At 25.5% G+C, this 19,760-nt stretch overlaps 1 protein-coding gene across 1 annotated transcript; it reads right to left on the bottom strand.

Moving 5' to 3' along the window:
• Positions 1-763: 763 nt before the first annotated feature.
• On the bottom strand, positions 764-19,754 carry LOC117174148. Its single transcript, XM_033362963.1, has 3 exons — positions 19,663-19,754; positions 12,178-12,663; positions 764-5,118 (listed from the first exon to the last, which is right to left on the bottom strand). Exons 2-3 carry the CDS (start codon positions 12,544-12,546, stop codon positions 1,111-1,113), a joined length of 4,377 nt encoding a protein of 1,458 aa, XP_033218854.1. The 5' UTR covers positions 12,547-12,663; positions 19,663-19,754; the 3' UTR covers positions 764-1,110.
• Positions 19,755-19,760: the final 6 nt, after the last annotated feature.

Raw genomic sequence — 19,760 nt, 5'->3', positions numbered from 1 at the left:
GCACGAGAATTCTGGATCAGTCTGAAAAATCTCTATCCCTTCCACACACTACTCCTTTCCTCTACCGAGTAAGTCACGCCTACCCCGAAAGGGAAATGGCTTAATGGTGTAATAATAGGTCATGTTGGCGTTTTACAGCTGAAATCGGTATTTTTAGTAAAAAATCAAATTTTAAAGAAGATACAAATTTCATGTACAATTGTAGGTTGTGCTAGCAATTTCCACTAGAAAATAGCGATACAGATTTCAAAGATTTACATTTTTGTATCAATTTAAGGTCATGTTCACTTTTTTTGAACGGAAATCCATTAATTTAAATAAAAACCATTTCATTTTAAAGAAGATTTACAATTAAATTTTTTTATATTCTTTAAATTCATAATTTTTTTTATTTCGTTACCGTATTGTAGAAGAAATGGGTAATTTAATAATATATCAGTAAATTTTAAAAAAGATAAACAATTTTGAACAATTTTTGGGTTATGATCACGTTTTTCGCCGAAAATCGGTATAAATTTCAAATTCGATTTTCTTCAAAACGGTGAAAAAATACATATGTATTTTATTTGAATCCGATCCATAAAGATACCTTTTACTAAATATTTTGAGAATACTATATTATACTGGTATAAAATTTGAACAAAATTATTAATATTCCTTAATATATACAACAATAATAAAAAAAAACCTTCACAGATACGGGGAACCCCCTCTTGTTATTGTGAAAATGAAGAACAATGAGAAATAATAATTACATAAAGCATTTCTTTTTACAAAATGTGCTTTTTATTGTACAAAAATATAAAGTATGTACAAAATAAAATTCTCTTATCGATTGATCTTATCACAAATTTGTACTGTTCAACTGTACAACAGTTAATCCTAGAATATTACCGCAAACATACTTTTCAGTTTTCCTATACATAAATACCCTTCAAGGATCATCGAATTAAAAAATTATTTAAAAAATACAAAATTAGGACACTTCACATAGCACAGATTCCGAATCCTGTAAACTATCTGTACCACATTTATATCTAATGACACGAATATTCACATATTAAAAACACATTACTTATCAATTCTATATTAAGATTTTCTTCTCGAAATTTAATAATTTCTCAATTTTTCAAATAATATATTTTGTATTTTATGACAATCATTTTCTATAAGATTGTTTAAATAATCTGTTTTGTTTCCAGCCTTGTCAAAACAAATATCATGCAATTTTTTAAAAATCGGACCAATATTAATTCCTACTCCGCGTAACATAATAGATAACTTTTTCGGGCTAAAAAGTTCTTCCTCGGCCAGGAAGTGATTTAAATAATTGTCTTCATGAAAACAAACTTTATGAAAGTTTTTAAAAATAGAAGCAGCATTATTTCCTGCTAAAGATAACACATTTGATAAATCACTCGATTTAAAACCTGCTTTATAGAAATCATCCAAAAGCTGTGTTCTGTTTCCTCTCTGGTTAAAAACAACATCATGAAAATCTTTTAGAGACGAACAAATATTAGCTCCTGCTCCATGGAATATCTTAGACAATTCCCTGGACGTAAAACCTTCTCTTTCATCTAATAAGTGATGAAAATACTTTTTTGTTTCTCCAACAAAACAAAAATCATGAAATTTCTTTAAACTACCCGCTGCTGCACTCAATATGCTACATAAATCAGGCGCCAAAAAACCTACATCATAAAAATCATCCAAGACTTCTGTTCTTTTCCCCTCACCATTGAAACAAACGCTGTGCAACTTTTTTAAAATAGAAGAAGCACGAACTCCTGCTCCTAATAATATAGATGATAAGTTAATGGCCCTAAAACCTGCATTATGGAAATGATTCAAAAGGCTTGTTCTCTCTCCTTCTTCATCAAAACAAACGTTATGCAATTTTTCAAAAGCATCTTTAGCATTAGCGCCTGACCCACTCAAAATACCGGACAAGTTACGCAACGTAAAACATTTTTCCTCGTCTTCTTCCTCAATAAAGTGCTTTAAATGTTGTTTATTGTTTCCTTGTGCATCAAAGAAAGTGTTACATAATTCTTTAAAAGCTTTTACAGCACTAGCTCCTGCTCCATTCAAAATACTCGACAAATTAGTCACATTGACTCCTTTCTCTTCTAGAACTTTCAAATAATGTGTTTCATTTCCTTCTGCATCAAACCAAAGACCATACAAGGCACTAAAAGCTTTTGCAGCATTAGCTCCTGCACCGTGCAAAATACTGGACATATTAATTAAATTTATTCCCTTCTTTTCCAGAACTTTTAAATAATGTGTTTTATTTTCTTCTGCATCAAACCAAAGATCATATAAGGAAATAAAAGCTCTGGCAGCATTAGCTCCTGCTCCACCTAAAATACTGGACATATTGGTCAGCTTAATTCCTTTTTCTTCTAGGGTTATTAAATATTGCGTCTTATTTCCGTTTAAATCGAACCAAAGATTATACAAGTTTTTGAAAGCTTTTGCAGCATTAGCTCCCGATCCATGCAAAATGCTCGACATATTGATCAAACTTATTCCTCTTTCTTCTAGAACTTTTAAATATTGTGTTTTATTTTCGTCTGCATCAAACCAAAGATGATACAAATCCTTAAAAGCTTTAGTAGCTTTAGCTCCAGCTTTATTCAAGATACCGGACAAATTAGCTAGATTTATTCCTTTTTTTTCGAGGGTTTTTAAATATTTCGTTTTATTTCCCTCCTCGTCGAAAAAGGTATCATACAATTCTTTGAAAGCGTCTGCAGCATCCGTTCCTGATCTGCTTAAAACACTGGACATATTCGAGAGATTTACTCCTTCATTTTCTAGAGTTTTTAAATACTGCGTTTTATTTCCCTTTTCATCAAACCATAGGTTATACAAATCTTTGAAAGCTTGCGCGGCATAAGATCCGGCTCCACTTAACATACCGGATATTCTAGACAGATTAATTCCCTTTTCTTCTAGGTTTGCTAAATATTGCCTTTTATTTCCTTCTTCGTCAAACCAAAGATTATACAAATCTTGGAAAGCTTGCACAGCATTAGATCTCGCCCCACTCAACATACTGGATATGCAAGATAAATTGATTCCTTTTTCTTCTAGAGTTTTTAAACATCGTGTTTTATTTCCATCTACATCAAACCAAAGATTGTACAACCCTTTAAATGTTTTTTCAGCCTTAGATCCTGCTTTATTTAAAATATTGGACATATTAACTAGCTTCACTCCTTTGCTTTTCAACATCTCTATTCTATCTTCTTTAATCAAAAAATCCAAGAACTGATCAAATGTAAATGTTTGTTGTGTACCCACCACAATTTTAGCAAATTTAATTTCTTCGCTAATATTTTTATTTCGAATTTCCTGATAACTGTGTCTATTATTTTTAATATCTTCTAAAAGCTCTTTAATTGTTCTCGGTGTGATAGGGCCAACTTCATTAGACTCTGACCAACGTACAGCTATTTCATCTAATTCTTCGTAATTGTACGGAACATTATTAGATTCGTTATCGCTTTTTATACGATCTCTAAGAATGCCATTCAATTCTGTAATATTGGGTTGATTAACTGCAAATATTAGTTTATTTAAAAACTTTTCTTTTATTTCTCGTTCATTCTCATCAGAAAGTCTTCCTTCTTTTTTCTCTTTTTTCAGAGAAAGTGGAAGCTTCAACATACTTAAGAGCTTCTCTCTTGTTTCTTCCTGTGCAAATTGATAAAGACCATTCTCATTTATACACGAACAATTTCTTAAAATTTTGTACTTTTTCTTTTGAATATCGATGCTGGAAAATTGTAAAGGATAAAAATCTTTAGAGCGACCATGTTTTAATTTATTTTCTTCTGTAAGATCAAGGTCTGCATTAGTATAGATGATAAAATATCTTACATCCTTTTCCAATTCATCATTAAAAAGACTGAAATGCTTATGAAGAGAAAACGTACTAATTTTTAAAGAAAATAACTGATTATAGTTAACTTTACTATCTGATGTATGAATCTTTATGCAAGTAATTCTACCTCTGTAATTGACAGTAATGTCATTAGTTATACCGTCCCTCTTCCCCTCAAAATTTATGGAAAGCATGTGTTTCTGCAAGAACATATCATGCAAGAAAGTCATTAACAGACTGAATTCATAAGTAACTCCAGTTATATAACTGACTGATTTCCCAAGTTTGCTGTGCTTTTCCGCAGCTATCAAATCATACAGAACTTCCTCTCGTAATTTTGTATAATCGTATTGAAATTTTCTATTTTTTATTTCATTTTTAATAATGCTGTTCAGTTCTATTCTCTTAGGCTGATTTACTGCAAATGCTAATTTATCGAAAAATTCTTCTTTTACATAGTTTTCAAATTTCCGAGGTAACTGTCTTTCGGTTATCACTTTTTTCATAGCAGGGGAAAATTGTAAACGCTTGAAAAATTCTTCTCTTGTTCCTTTGTCTTGTGAAAATTGATAAAATCCTTGCTTCTCTGTGTTATTGTTGGTAAACAAAAACTTTTTCAAACTCTTACAATTCACAATATCAAATTTAAAAGGATAACATTTTTTAGACCGCCCTTGCTTTAATCTCATTTCTTTTGTCAAATCCAAGTTAACATTAGTATAGATAATCAGATATTCTATAGTGTTTGACGGATTTTCAACTTCGGAAATTAGATGCCGAACAAAACTATTAAAGTAGGTATTAATAGCGAAATTTCGATTTTCTATGACAAATAATCTATCATAGTCAATTTCATCTTCTATATGACGTTTTTCAACATTTACAACTTGTATGTGAATAGACTTTTCTTTGTAACGAAGAATAATATTATTAAATTTATCAACTTGAGAATTTCCAAACTCTAATGACAAAGAAGGGTATTTATGTTCAAACTTAAACTTTCTAAGTGAGCAAAGTACCGATAAGTCTAATTGATACATAGCCCCAATCAAACGATAAGGGAGATGACTTCTGGATTGATTAGATTGGCAAGAATTTTGCAATTCATCAAAAAAATCTTCCCTAGAAACATCCTCTAAACCACCTCCTCTTTTGGCAGGTAATTTGTGGCTCGCATTGTGGTTTAAAACGATATTTTCACGTCCAGCCACGAAACAACGACTCTAAAAAATTAAAATATATTTTTACTTCGAAACCGCATATAAAAAGTAATAACGGAATCACAAAACATTGTTGGAAAGTTACTGAAAAATGATTTTATTTGTAACTTGTATGGTAACTTCGTTACTATTTTAGAAAGTAACTCGCAACGTAAACAGAGCGGCGATTTCGCGATGATTTTAAATTTCTACTCATTTTCCGGTTTGACCCTGTCGAATTTTTCTATTTTCCCGACCAACTCAAAAGTAAAATATTCATATTTGCCGATAAACGCAAACATTTATTTTAATTAATGACGTTCATCCTAAACACCATTTAACACAACAGAGCAAAAAATGGCCAACAACAAAACATTAATGTGTACTACAATGATACATTGTAAAACAAACTTAAATAATCAAATTTTCAGTTTAAAAAATTACTTTCCACAAAAAATCTAAATTACAAAAAAAATAGTTACATTTTCAAACAAAGTGATGTGCTTTTAACTAAAATTTTAAATCTTGAACTGGAATAGTTGATTTTTCAACCAAGAAGATGGATTTTTAATTAAAACAATGAATCTTTTGCTAGAATAATTGCATTTTTAACCAAACAGATGAATTTTCAAACAAGAAGATTAATTTGGGGTGGCCGTTTTAATCGACGAAATAAATTCCCGGTTTTTTCCCGGTTCGCAAACATTTCTCACGGTGAATTAAATGAAAAAAATGGAACACTAAAGCTACAAAATTGGTCACTTGAAGTAATAAAAACTGAGCACATGAAAGCACTCAAAGTGCAACTGTTAAATTTTGAACTTTTAAAATTGAAATTTAAAAGTTTTCAATTAAAAATTTTTGTATTCAAATTCTCATTAATTTACGGGTGTAAAATTGAAGGTACTAACAATTTTCAATATAAAAAAAACGTAAATCCTTATCATTTCCAATGCTCAAAATAGTTTAAACATCTTTGGAAAGCTTCAAAATTTTATTTCAAAATCTAAAAGTTGTTTTAATTGGTTTTAAATTAAAAATTATTTTGGAAATTTTTTCAGAACTTCTAAATATCTGTCAAAATGAATCCTAGCAAAACTTTTCATTTTGAAAAATTATTTCAAGCGAATACTTAAAAAGTTGTTCAAAGATTTAAACAAAATTTTCAAAAAAGATTCTAGAAGATTTTGAGAAAAACTTCTAAAATGTGCATGATTATTTTTTATCTTTTTAAAACTCTTAAGTATCTCTTAAAATTACTCAAATTTTTTCTACAACTGTTAATTTGTAAATTATACATTAAAATTACAAAATTTCACTTACAAATTAAGTATTTTTCAAATAAAACAATTAAAATTGTAACGTTCAAAGTTTATAGGGTTTTCGAAATTTTAACGATTCCAGGTTTTCTATGTCAAATAATTCAGTTAAAGATTCTTTAGTTTTAAATATTTGGTTTCAATTTACTTGTCTTAAACAAAAATTCAAGTATTACTCAATATTCAATAATTAACCTTTTTTTTTTAATTAAAAATTTCAAATTGAATGGGTTAAAAATTGGATATTTTAGACTGAAACAATATATTAAATCTAATAAAATCCTTTTACTGAGAATATATTACTATGAAGTTATTTTTGAGTTGAAAATAGTTTATAAACTTTCAGTCACACGTTCATATTTGTTTAATGACTAAAGCCTTTCAAATTGAAACCGTTCAAGTTTTAACGTTAAAATCTGAAATTTCTTAAATTTTGAACTGGTCTAAAATAGTTTTCTCAAATTCTTTTTGTTCCCTTTTTATTACTTAAAGTGTAGACAAATTTATAAAAATTTATTTATTTATTAAATAAAAATGTTTTTATCCAAAATTTTCAACATTAAAGGCTTTTATTTTTCAGTTATTCAAGTCTTTAAGAAAGCATTTACAAATTCTTTAAATTAAAAATGTAAGCTTAGAAATAAAAATTTTAAATGGAAAATTGTTAAAGTAAAAAAATTTTGAATCACGCATTGTCAGCTAAATAATAGCATAATTGAAAAACATAACAATTCCACTAATTATTAAAAAACTGTTAAAATCGAACGTGGGCAGTTTTTTATCTACAAATTTGTAAAATTCCCAGTAAAAAAAATGCACTGTCATTTCTCGGCTTTCCCGGTCCAGCGGCCACCCTGTTAATTTCTACCAAAAAGGATGAACTTTCAAGTAAAAAAAATTTTAGCCAAACATTAAATAATTAAATTATAAGTACGAAAATTTATGTTTAACCAAAGAGATGAATTTTTACCTAAAATTATGAAATATTCAACTAGAATATAAGTTACACTTTTAGTTTAACAAACAAAATAATTTTAAACCAAAGAATAAACAAATTTTCAATAAAAAAGTTAAATATTCTTTAAAAAATTCCTTTTCAAACAATGAAAAAAAAGTTTTCAATAAAATAGCTCATATTTCAACCATAGAAATGAATTTTTAATTCAAACGATGAATCTCCAACCAAAAAAAATCTATTTAATAAAAGAGATTAACTTACAACCATGTAATTTTATTTCCAACCCAAAAATGTGAATCTTCAACTAAAATTATAAATATTTAACAGAAATAATTGATTTCTTAACCAAGGAGAAGAATTTTTGAGCAAGAAGAGTAAATTGCAAAGAAAAAGATCATTTTTTACAAAAAAATCGATTTTTAACAAAATATGTGTATTTCCAACGAAAAAGGTAAATTTTCAATTGAAAAATATAAATTTTTAAACAAAAATGGACATTCAAATTTCCAGTCGAAGGAATTAATTTTGAACCACACTGATAAATTTGCTACGAAAATGATAAATCTTTAACTGGATTAATTGAATTTTATACCAAACGATGAATTTTCAACCATAAAGATTAATTTCCTGAAAAAGGCGAAATATTTAGAAATTTCATTAATCTTTAAATAACTAGTTCAATTTTCATCAAAAAAAGATAAAGTTTCAACCAAAAACAAAATGGTTGAATTTTCTGTTGAAAATATAATTCTTAAAAATAACAAAAAACGTATTTTAAGGAAAATAGTTTAATTTTTTTACAGAAATAGTTAAATTTTTATTTAAAAAAAAATTGATTTAGAAAAAGTAGTTACATTTTCAACCAGAGATGAATTTTCAATGAAAATGATGAATCTTCACCCAGAAAAATAATTTTTAACACAAGAGTTGAACTTTTAATCAAGTAATTTTATTCCCGACCTAAAATAAATTTACGGCCCAAAAATATGCATTCTCAACCAAAATCATTGAATTGTAGATTAAAAAACAGGAGTTTTCAACAAAATAAAAACGAATTTTTAACCGAAGTTATTAAATTTCTAACCAAACAAATGAACTTCTAACTGAAATGATGCATCTTTAATCTAAGGAATCAATTTTCAATTAAATATTTGCATTTTCAACCCAGAAGATGAATTTTCAACAAAAAATAGAATAGTTTAATTTCAAGTTAAAGAAATAAGCTTTTAAACAAATAAAATAACTTTTCAACGAAATAGTTAATTTTTCAAACAACAGATCGAATGTCTATAAAAAATTTTTGATGAAAAACGCAATAATAAATTTTAAGTTAAAAAATTAATTTTCAACCAAACAAATAAATATTCTACCAAAAAGATTAAAAATGTCTCATTTTAATTGAAATTTCATATCTTTGGTTATGAAATGTAACTATTTTGTTTCAAATTCATTTTTCTTTTAGACAGTAATTTAAAATATTTTGGTAGAAAATGGAACTATTTGTTTGAAGATTCATTTTTTTGCTGGGAATTTTTCATGCATCAACTATTATTTTACAAAATCTGGCTTTTTAATTAAAAAATGCAACTATTTTGGTAGAAATTTAATTTTTCTTGAATGAAAACACAACTGTTTAAATACTTTGATTGTACCACATTGTTAAGAAATCATTTTTTCAGTTGAAAACTCATCTCTTCAGTTGAAATTCAACAATTTAAGTGAACTTTTTTTCTTTCGTGACAAAAAAATTTAACTGCTTGGTGAAAGGTTCTTGTATTTTGGTAGAAAATTCAACTATTTGGTTAAAAAATAACCTTTTTGCTGAGAATTCATGTTTTGGTTTCAATATTCAACTGTTTTTTAGAAAATACGTCTGTTTATTTAAAAATTTAATAATTTATAGGAAATGTTCTTCATTCTTAGTTCAAAATTCGGCTTTTTCGTTTCAAATTCTATCTCTTTTGGTAAAAAAATACATCAATTTTCTGTTTGTTGAAAATTCAACTATTTTAGTCGAAAATTACACTGATTTTGTTGAGGATTCAGCTATTTTCTTGATAAATCTTTTTTGGTAAAAATAATATCAATTATTATATTTCCCCTTGAGAATTCATCTATCTTAGCTGAAAAGTCATCCATTTCGTTAAAAATTTAAATATTTTGGTAGAAAGTTCAACTAGTTAATTTAAAAATAACGAACAGTTTTGACGAAAATTCAAATTTTTTGGTAAAAAAATGTATTTCGAGGGTTCAGCTATTTTGTTTAAAATTCGTCTTTTCTGCTTCAAAATTTAACTACTTGGATGGAAGTTAAACTACTTTTTTAAAAATTCAGTTGTTTAGTTGAAGATACATTTTGGTATAAATTGAATCTTTTTGGTCGAATATTAACTTTTTTGTTTGGAATTTAACTCTTTTGTTGAAAATTTGTCTTTCTCGTTTGAAAATTAAACTTTTTGGTTGAAAATTGAACTACTTTAATAAAAATAAAAAAACACTTTTTCACGCATCCTAGACACACCATATAATATTTTATGACCTATGATATTATTTATATTTATTTTTAAATTATAAAATTAGGGAAGTGAAAATAGTAACTTATTAGGTAAATTGAAGATTAATTTGCAAAGAAATATATAATTTTCTACAAAAAAAATCGATTTTCAATGAATTTGTTGAATTTTCAATTAATAAAGACAATTCATTATCAAAATTGTCGAATTTTGCACACGAAAAGATCAATTTCCCACAAAAAAGAGACATTCAAATTTCCAGCTGGAGGAATTAATTTTCAAACAGACTGATAAATTTTCAACTAAAATGATGAGTCTTGAACTGAAATAGTTTAATTTTCCACAAAACAAGTCGAATTTTTCACATAGTACATAAATTTTCATCCAAAAAAGATACATAATCAATATTTTAATAATATTGATTAAGACCAGTAGACAAAACCAATAACCTCTAAAATTATGAAAGATAGAATAGTTGAATTTTCTGTTAAAAATCTAATTCTCAACCTAAAAAAATCGGATTTTCAGAAAAATAGTTAAATTTTCTACTGGAATGGTTAAATTTTAAACAAATAATTAAAAAGAAAAGAGTTTAACTTTAAACTAGGTAGTTGTATTTTTAACTAAAGAAAGAAGATGAATTCACAATATATAATGTAACAAAATTTTCTATTATAATTCAGCAACATTTCTTCTTTTAAATGCTACTTTTACTTTAAAAAATACTTGAATTACTTTCTTTATCTAAAATTTGGAAGAGGGAACCTTGAAATTGTGACAAATTCTGACTTTGAACCGGGATTCTTTTAAATTCTTTTCTTCTACATCCGAATAATTCGTTTAAAAAATTCCTGTCCCATTTCGAAAAATTCTCTGGTTCAAGTGAAATTATTTTTTTGTAAAGAAACGCCCTAGCATAAAATAAAATTGATAATTATTTTCTAAAATTCCCTGTTCCAAGTCGGGATAAACGAGGAGTAAGTGAATAAAAAGTGATAAATCCATGTTTTGAGAAAATTGTTGTTTTTATCTCTGAAATATTATCAATTCGATTATTAAACTTAAGTCAGTGAAACAAAATTCACAGAGAAAAAAATTGCAAAAGGTTTTTCTTCTCGTGAAAATTAATAAAAATTCAATAATAAATTCTGGATTAATCGGAGTAAACTGAGATCATCTCAGAGATCTGCGATTGTAGATAAAGTATAAATCACTTTTCTAAATTTACCTTAATTATTAAAATAAACAAACCTTGAATTGTTCTGCGATCAGAAGTAACTTTCTGGTTTTACAAGAGTTGAATTTTCAACCAAGAAATAATTTTCAATCAATAAGGAAAAAAATCTTATCCAAAATGTTGAGTTTTTAAGTCATGAAGGCGAATTTAAACAAAAAAGATTAATTTATAACCCAAAAATATGCATTTTCTACCAAAATAATTGAATTTTCGACAAAAAAAAACACGAGTTTTCAACAAAATAACTGATTAGTTAAATTTTCAGTTAGAGAAATAAGTTTTTAATCAAATAAAATAACTTTCCAACGAAATAGTTCAATTCTAAACTAAAAATATTAAATGTCTGTAAAAAAATTTCGAAGAAAAATGGAATAGTTAAATTTTGAGTTAAAAAAAAATTAATTTTCAAAGAAAAACCCCAAATATCAACAAAAGAAATGAAAGTTGAACCAAAAAGATTAATTTTCGAAAAAAAAGACCAAATTTAATGAAAATAGATGATTTTCATCTAAAAAAGGTAAATATTAAACAAAAACTAGAATACTTAAATTTCGAGTTAGATAAATAAGTTTTTAAGCAAATAAAATACATTTTCAACCAAACAAATGAATATTCTACCAACAATATTTTAAATGTCTCATTTTAGTTCAAAGTTCATCTCTGGTTGAAAAAGTAACTTTTTTTTAAATTTCTTTTTCTTTTAGGCAGTAAATTAAAATATTTTGGTAGAAAATGAATCTGTTTGGTTGAATATTAACTTTTTTGTTGGGAATTTAACTCTTTTGTTGAAAAATGGTCTTTTTCGGTTGCAAATTGAACTACTTTAATAAAAATAAAAAAAGATTTTTGCACTCATCCTAGGCAAACAATATAATATTCTGTGACCTATCATATTAGTTATATTTATTTTTAAATAATAAAATTAGGGAAGTGAAAACAGTAACTTTTTAGATAAATTAAATTTACTTTATCTAGTAACTGTAACTAGTTAATAAAAAAAATTAACTTGCCCTAGACTGTTCCTAACCCTAGAAAAGCAGATAAATAGACGCTTACCTGAAAATTTTTAGAATCTCTGCAAGAAGACTCAATCTGATTGTCAATATTCTCGCTCCCCTCAAGCGTGAAAGAAACTCTATCAGATTTTTCTTCTCCACCATCTTTTTCACTCAATTCTTCCTTCTCTGGATTAATATTCTCAAAATTTCTACCCTGCATCTCCAGACAATTATTCCTTAATCGGCTCCACTCTCTCTTCGTCATAATTTCCAACCCAATTTCTGGATCGGATTCCTTTTCGCTTGTATCTTCCCTATTTACATTTTTAAATCTTTTGCTTTTGTCATTCGCGGTTCCTACTTCAGAATCGCTTATCTTTCGTTTTTTTGAATTCTTGCAAATTGCTTCTTCAGGTACGCTTTTCATTTCTTGAAGTGACTTTTTAATTGACTCTGATTCGGAAGGTTCATCCTTGATTTTCTTCACTTTTTTATCGCATTCAGATAAAGATAAATCATTAAGTTCGTAATTTGCTCTAAACGCCTGTTAAATTAAATATTTTCTGATGAAAAAAAAATCTTTTGAAGTTTGACAATTTAAATTCGAATAATCATTTAGAATAATCAAATTTTGACAAACACACATGCAAATAACTCCATTTGAAATTAAAAAATGTGGAAAGAAAAATACCTCCAAATCCCCGTCCTTCTTTCCATCTTTTTTAGTCTTAAAGAAAAATATTTTTTTAAATACTAACGTAATTATTGTAAAAGAAAACAATAATACATAAAATAGTATTATCTGCATTAGTGGCCGTGCGAAAATTCCTGTTTCTTATTAATTAATAAAGCAGTTCAACATTCGACCAAAAAATTCAAATTTTAACTAATAAAGATTAAATCTCCAACAAAACAGATGAATTTTCAAATAAAAAAGGCGAATTTTCAACAATATTTGCATTTTCGACAAAAAAAGTCAGTCAATAAAGGCTCTAAATTTCGTTCTAAAAATTTGCATCTAGAAACCAAAAAGACGATATTTCTCTAAAATAGTTGAATTTTCAACAAAGTAATTGAATTTTTACCAAAGAAGATTAATTTCTAGTAAAAATTGTCAACAAAACGCAGAAAATTTAGATTTTTAACCAAGGAGATATATTTTATACAACATACGATTTTTCAAGAAATTACATCACTTTTCAATGAAGTGAGCTGAATTTTGAAACCAAATTGTGGAATTTGTAAGACAAGAAGATAGATGAATTTTCTACAAAAAACTGAATTTTGAACAAAGTAGTTAAGTATTCACTTAAAAAGTGAATTTTTAAGAACAAAAAAACTCATTTTTAACATAAAAAGATAAATTCTCAACAAAAAAAGTAATAGTTGATATTGCAACCAAGAAGACATTCTCACTTTAAATAAAAACCGTATGTAGAATTTTAAAATAAAAGAGACGATATTTCTACAAATCAGTTAAATTTTTAACCAAATAATTTAATTTTGAACCAAGAAGATTAATTTTTTACAAAAAATACGATTTTTTTACAAATAACTTCAATTTCCAACCCAATGGCTGAATTTTAAAACCAAGAAAGATCCATTATTAACGAAAAATGGAACAGCTTATTTTCACTAAAAAAATTTTTTCAATAAATAAAAAAGAATTTTCGACATAACAGTTAAATTTTCAAGAAAACAGTTAAATTTTCCACAAATCTGCTGTAATTTCAAGACAAAAAGATGAATTTTCTACGCAAAATTTCAACTTTCAACCAAACTGTAGAATTTTCAACCAAGTAGTTAAATTTTTACTTGCAAAAATTAATTCTTAACAAATAAAAAACTAATTTTTATCAAGGAAGTTAAATTATCAAACAAAAAAGAAGAATCTCCAACAAAAAATTCAATAGTTGATATTTCAACCAAAAAAAATTGTATTTTAAATTAAAACTAGTTGAATTTAATCGAAGAAAGCGAATTTTCAACAAAATACTTGAATCCTCAGGTTAAACAGATTAAATTTCAGTCAAATAGTTGTATATTTATTTTTAAAAATTCAATTTCTATCCAACAAGACAATTTTTCAACATAATACATAAATTTCCAAAAAAATAGCTAAATTTTTAATTAAGAGGATTAATTTTCTGCCAACTAACATCAATTTTCAACCAAATATATCCTTTTTCAACAAAATAGTCGAATTTTCAACTAAAAAATATAGTTTCTCAACCCGAAAATATGAAATTTTAACAAAAGAATTCATTTTCAATCAACTAAGTTTAGTTTTTATCAACTCAAGAAATTAATTTTGAAAGAAAAAAGGATAAATTGTTAAACAAAAAATGGAAGTTTATTTTCATTTGAAAAAATTCATTTCCATTTGAAAAAAAACGAATTTTCGACAAAACAGTTAAATTTTCAACCAAAATGATGATTCTTGATGAAAGAATTTCTATTTTGAAACAAAGAGTTGAATTTTCAATCTTAAAAAAAGAATTCTCAACAAAAAGTGTAATGTTTGAACCAAGAAAAGGTTTTCATTTAAAATTTTTTAAAAACCGTCCAATCGAATCAAAAAGGTGGAATTTCTCCCAAATGAGATGAATTTTCAAATTAAAAAGGCGAATTTTCAACAAGAGTTGAATTTTCGAACGAGAAAGATTTTTCAGTCAATAAAGTCAAGAAATTTCATCCAAAATGTAGAATTTTCATATTCTTAAGCTATATTAGTTGAATTTTCATCCAAGGAGATTAATTTTCTATAAAAAAAAGAATTGTCAACAAAAAAGTTGAATTTTCTTATGGTGCATTTTCCTTTAAAAAATTAAGTTTTAACTAAAAAACTAAGTTTTATCAAATTAGTTCAATTTTCAAACAAAATAATGAATTTTCCAAGAAAATTATAAATATTCAAAAAAATAATAATTTTTAAGAAACCAGTTAAACAGATTAAGTTAGTGCAAAAACATTTAAAGTTCCAAACCAAAAGGACGAATTTTCAATGATATAAATGAATTTGCATGCAAAAAAATTTGTTAGTGAAGACAAATTCTCAACTCAAAAGGATGGCTTTCAAACAAAATTGTTGAATTAGAACAAAAATTTTGAATCAAATAATACCATTTTTAACCAAAAAAGATAAATTATTAACTTGAGATTTAATATTAAACTTTTGAACCAAAAAGAAAGAGCTCTCTTGAATTTTCAATTCAACTCGCGAAAAAGGGACAAGACCATATTCCTTTCAATAATTTAAAAAAGTTTAAAGTTTTGAAAAATATTTTAAAATAATTTGAAATTTGAAAGTATTGTACAGTTTTTCAAAATGTATATTTTCCAAGATTTTGAAAAAATTTGAGATGCTTTTTAAGAATTTTGAGAGGTTCTTAAAAGTAACAACTAATTCGTAAGATTCATTGAAAATTTGTAAATGATTTTTTATTTTGAAATATAAATTTTTGATGAAAATTTGTTTAAAAATTTTTAAATTGTAATAAAAAATCGGTACGATTAATTTGAGATGCTTTTTAAGAATGTTGAGAGGTTCTTAAAACTAACAACAAATTTGTAAGATTCATGGAAAATTTTTAAATGATTTTTTATTTTGAAACATAAATTTTTGAAGAAAAATGTTTACAAAACTCTTAAATTATAGAAAAAAATCGGTAAAATATATTTTTTTTCTCTTCCAAACTTTAGAAAGTTCAAAATATTTGTTTAAACTGACTCAAATTTTCTTTAATATGTAATATTAAGTTAATTAAGTGAATTAAGTTAATTAAGTGTATTATATAATATGTAAGATTTAAAAAAAATCCTTTCAAATTTTCTAGATTCTTTTTTGACACATCCGAATTCTCCACACAACTTTTTTAATTTTCTCAAAAATCTTAGAAAAGTTATATTTACGTATATAAGATTGAAAGCGAACTAAAGACGGATTTTACTTTTATAAATTCATTTAAATCAAATTATTGTAGATAAAATATTGATTTCAATACGAAACAATTTAAATTCCTAAGATTTCAAGCCGAAATATATTCCATTTTCAACAAAAATTGCTGAAAAAAATTATTTTTCAAACAAACAGTTGCATTAAAAACCAAATAGATGAACTGTGCAGTAAAATAGACTATTAAAAAAAATCGATGAAAAATTAATAAAATAGTAATATTTTCAAGCCAAAAAGACGAATTTTTTCGAGGAAACTTGAATATTCAATAAATAAAAAGGATGAATTTTCTACCATAAAAGATGAATTTTCAATCCAAAAGGATGAATTTCTGAATAACATAGTGGCACATCCAACCAAAAATGACGACTTTAAGACCAAAATAATTAAATTTTCCGAAAATATTTAGATTTTTAACAAAATATATGAGTTTCTACCAAACAGTTCAAATTTCTATGAAATAGTTGAATTTTAAACCAAAAAGGGGAATTTTCAACAACAAACATTAATTTTCTTTCCAAAAAGACAACTTTTCAATAAAACACATGAATTTTCTACCAAAGAGTTTAATTTTTATCTAATACATTAGGCAGGATAATGTTTCAACCAAAAATTGAATAGTTAAATTTTCAGATTAAAAAAAATGTAACAACAAAAAATTTAATTCTAAAGTCAAGAGACGAATTTTCTACAAAAAGTTTAATTTTCGACCCAAAACTATGACTTTTCAACCAAAAAGTTTAATTTTCTACAAAAAGTAGAATTTTTAACAAAAAGTTTATTTAAAAGCAAATAGTTGAATTTTGAACTACAATGATGAATTCTTTTAAAAAAATTAATTTTTTTGCAAAGTAGTTCAACTTTAAGAGAAATAATCGACTTTTCAACCAAAAAATATGAATTCTCGACTAGGCATTTTTAACCAAAAATGATACATTTTCAACCAAGAAGAATAAATTTCTACCAAGAAAGTAGAACTTTCAAATGAGAAGAATAAATTTTAAACAAAATAGTTTCATTTTCAATTAAAATGGGGAAATTTTCGAACAAAAAGATACAAATTCAATCAAATATTTAAATTATCAAGACAAAAGGCAAATTTCTTAGAAGATAGTTGGATTTCTATCGAAAAACTTCATTTTCAAGCAAGAAAAATGATTTTTTAACAACAGAGTAAAAATTTTAAACTAAAAAGTTGAATGTCCTAGAAAATAATGGACTTTTAACTCGGCAACGAAGAATTTTTAACAAAACATATAATATTCAATTAAGAAGATAATTTATTTAAGGATACATAAATTCTCAACCAAAAAGTTGAACTTTCAATAACCAAAAATAATATTCTACCCAAGAAAGATGAATTTTTAACAAAATAAATGATAAGGAATTTTAGAAAAAATATAAGAACTTCAACCAAACAGTTAAATTTTCTATCAAATAGCTGAATTTTCAACAAACGAGATTAATTTTTTTTCAAAAAGACAACTTTTTCACAAAATACATGAATTTTCTATCAAACAACTGAATTTTTAATGTATACATTATACAGAATAAAATTCGAACCAGAAATGAAACGGTTCAATTTTTACATAAAAACTCTGTTAAAAAAAATAACTTAAAAAAAAGGAAAAAACGAATTTTCAACAAATATATTAAATTTTCAAACAAAAAGATAAATTTTCGAACAAGAAGATTAATGGTCTATAAAAAAAATGATTTCCAACTTTAACAATATATACAAGATAGAGTTTTAGCTAAAAACGGAATAGTTACATTTCCAAATAAAAAAATTTTTTTTAACAAAAAATAATTAATTCTCAACAAAGTTCTTAAACATTCAAACAAAAGGGTGAATTTTTGACCACATAGATTTATATTCTACAAAAAAAGATCAATTTTGAACAAAATATAGGAATTTTCAACAAAATATTTAATTTTAAAGTAAAAAAGACGAATAATCTACAAAAAAGTTTAATTTTCAACCCAAAATTATGATTTTTCAGCCATAAAAGATGAATTCTCAACGACGCATGTAGCAGTTGATATTTTAACCAAAAAATACATTTTTCACGAAAAGGATAAATTTTTAACCGAGAAGACAAAATTTCTATTAAAAAAGACGAATTTTCCACCTAAAAGTTCAACTTTTAACTAAAAATGATAAGCTTTAAACCAAATAGTTCAAGTTTTAACTGAAAAGGATAACTTTAGAGAAAAAATAAAAAAGTTTAATTTTCAGTTTAAAAAATTGATTTCCAATCAAATATAAAACGAATTTTCATCTAAATAGTTAAATTTTCAACCAAAGAGATGAACCGTCAACTAAAAAAATGCATTTTTAACAAAGTGGTTGAATTGTAGATTTAAAAAAAGATAAAATTTAACAATATCGTTGCACTTCCAACAAAATAAATAAAATTTCAACCAAATAATAAAAACTTTAACCAATTGAAATGAATTCCAAACCATAAATATCAATATAGTAGGAACTTTTTCAATAAAAAAAAAACTAACTTTTACCTAAAAATATAGTTGGAAAAAGACATCCTTTTTGGTCGCAAATTCAACTGTTATGTTAAAAATTCATCTTTTTGGGTTCAAAATTCAACTAGTTTCGTAAAATATTAACCTTTTGTTTAAAATTCACATTTTGTTGCTGATACTCATCTGAAAACTATTTTTTTGGGGGGAAATTTGTCTTCTTAATTTAAAAGTTTACGTTTTTTAGTAGAAATGTTGCAACTCCCTTGGATAAAAATGTAATTGTTTTGTTGAGAATTCAACTATTTCCTAGAAAACTTAGTTTCTGTTTCAAATTCGTATTATTGTATTCAAAACTGTTTTGGATGAAAGTTCCACTATTGCTTTGAAAATTTATCTTTTTGATTTAAAATTTCATTTTTTTAGTAGAAATTAAGTTGTTTTAAATGGAAATTGCACCTTTTGGTTAAAAGTGTGCTTGGATATTAAACTATTTTTTTGAAAAATTTGGTTGAATTAGTTAATTGAAATTGTAACTTTCCCATTTAAAAAATGATCTTTTTAGTTTTAAAATCCTCCTTTTTTTGGTAAAAAGAAAATAATTTTTTTGGTTTGAAATTTCATTTTTGTTGGGTAAAAAGGCATCAGTTTTACGGTAAATTAATTTGTAGCTGAAGTGAAATTTTTTGTTTGAAATTGTAATTTTTGCAGAGAAAATTCGTCTTTTGGCTTGAAGGTTCAACAATTTAGATAAACTTTTATTTATTTCTTGAATGAAAAATCTTTATTTGTTAAATATTCGTCTTTTATTCTTAAAATCCATTTTTTTGTATAAATTTTATATCTTTTCATTTCTATATAAACTTTGACACTTTTTGTTGACAATTTATCGTTTAGCTTGAAAATTCAACTATTGTGTAAAAATATAATTATTTTCTTAAAAACCCAACTTTTATAGTAGAAAAGCTCCTTTTTTTAAATCAATTTATAAATTTGATACATTTTTAATGTCTCGAATATATTCAGACTTTTTCATATAAACAGTAATATTTATCAACCCAACTAAATATTTTGGCAACTTCTAAAGAAGTAAAATAATATAGATACCTTAATGCAATTTCGAGCGTCTTCCGGTGTCTTGTACTCTACAAAGGCAAAGCCCTTAATTGTCTGGTTTTTGTACTTTGGAATGGAAATGAAGTCGA

The sequence above is a fragment of the Belonocnema kinseyi genome, chromosome 1 (genome assembly GCF_010883055.1).
Source record: "Belonocnema kinseyi isolate 2016_QV_RU_SX_M_011 chromosome 1, B_treatae_v1, whole genome shotgun sequence".
Lineage (NCBI taxonomy): Eukaryota > Metazoa > Arthropoda > Insecta > Hymenoptera > Cynipidae > Belonocnema > Belonocnema kinseyi.
Note: the sequence above shows the minus strand (reverse complement) of the source record. Positions and strands in the feature narration are given on the sequence as shown.

What these genes read in the sequence shown, in the direction of transcription:
- LOC117174148 (XM_033362963.1), bottom strand. Translation starts at nt 12,546, where the DNA reads ATGAAAAGCGTACCTGAAGAAGCAATTTGCAAGAATTCAAAAAAACGA. An exon ending in GAGATTCTAAAAATTTTCAG is followed by an intron (nt 5,119 to 12,177) that starts GTAAGCGTCTAT and finishes TTAATTTTTTAG; the next exon opens with AGTCGTTGTTTCGTGGCTGG.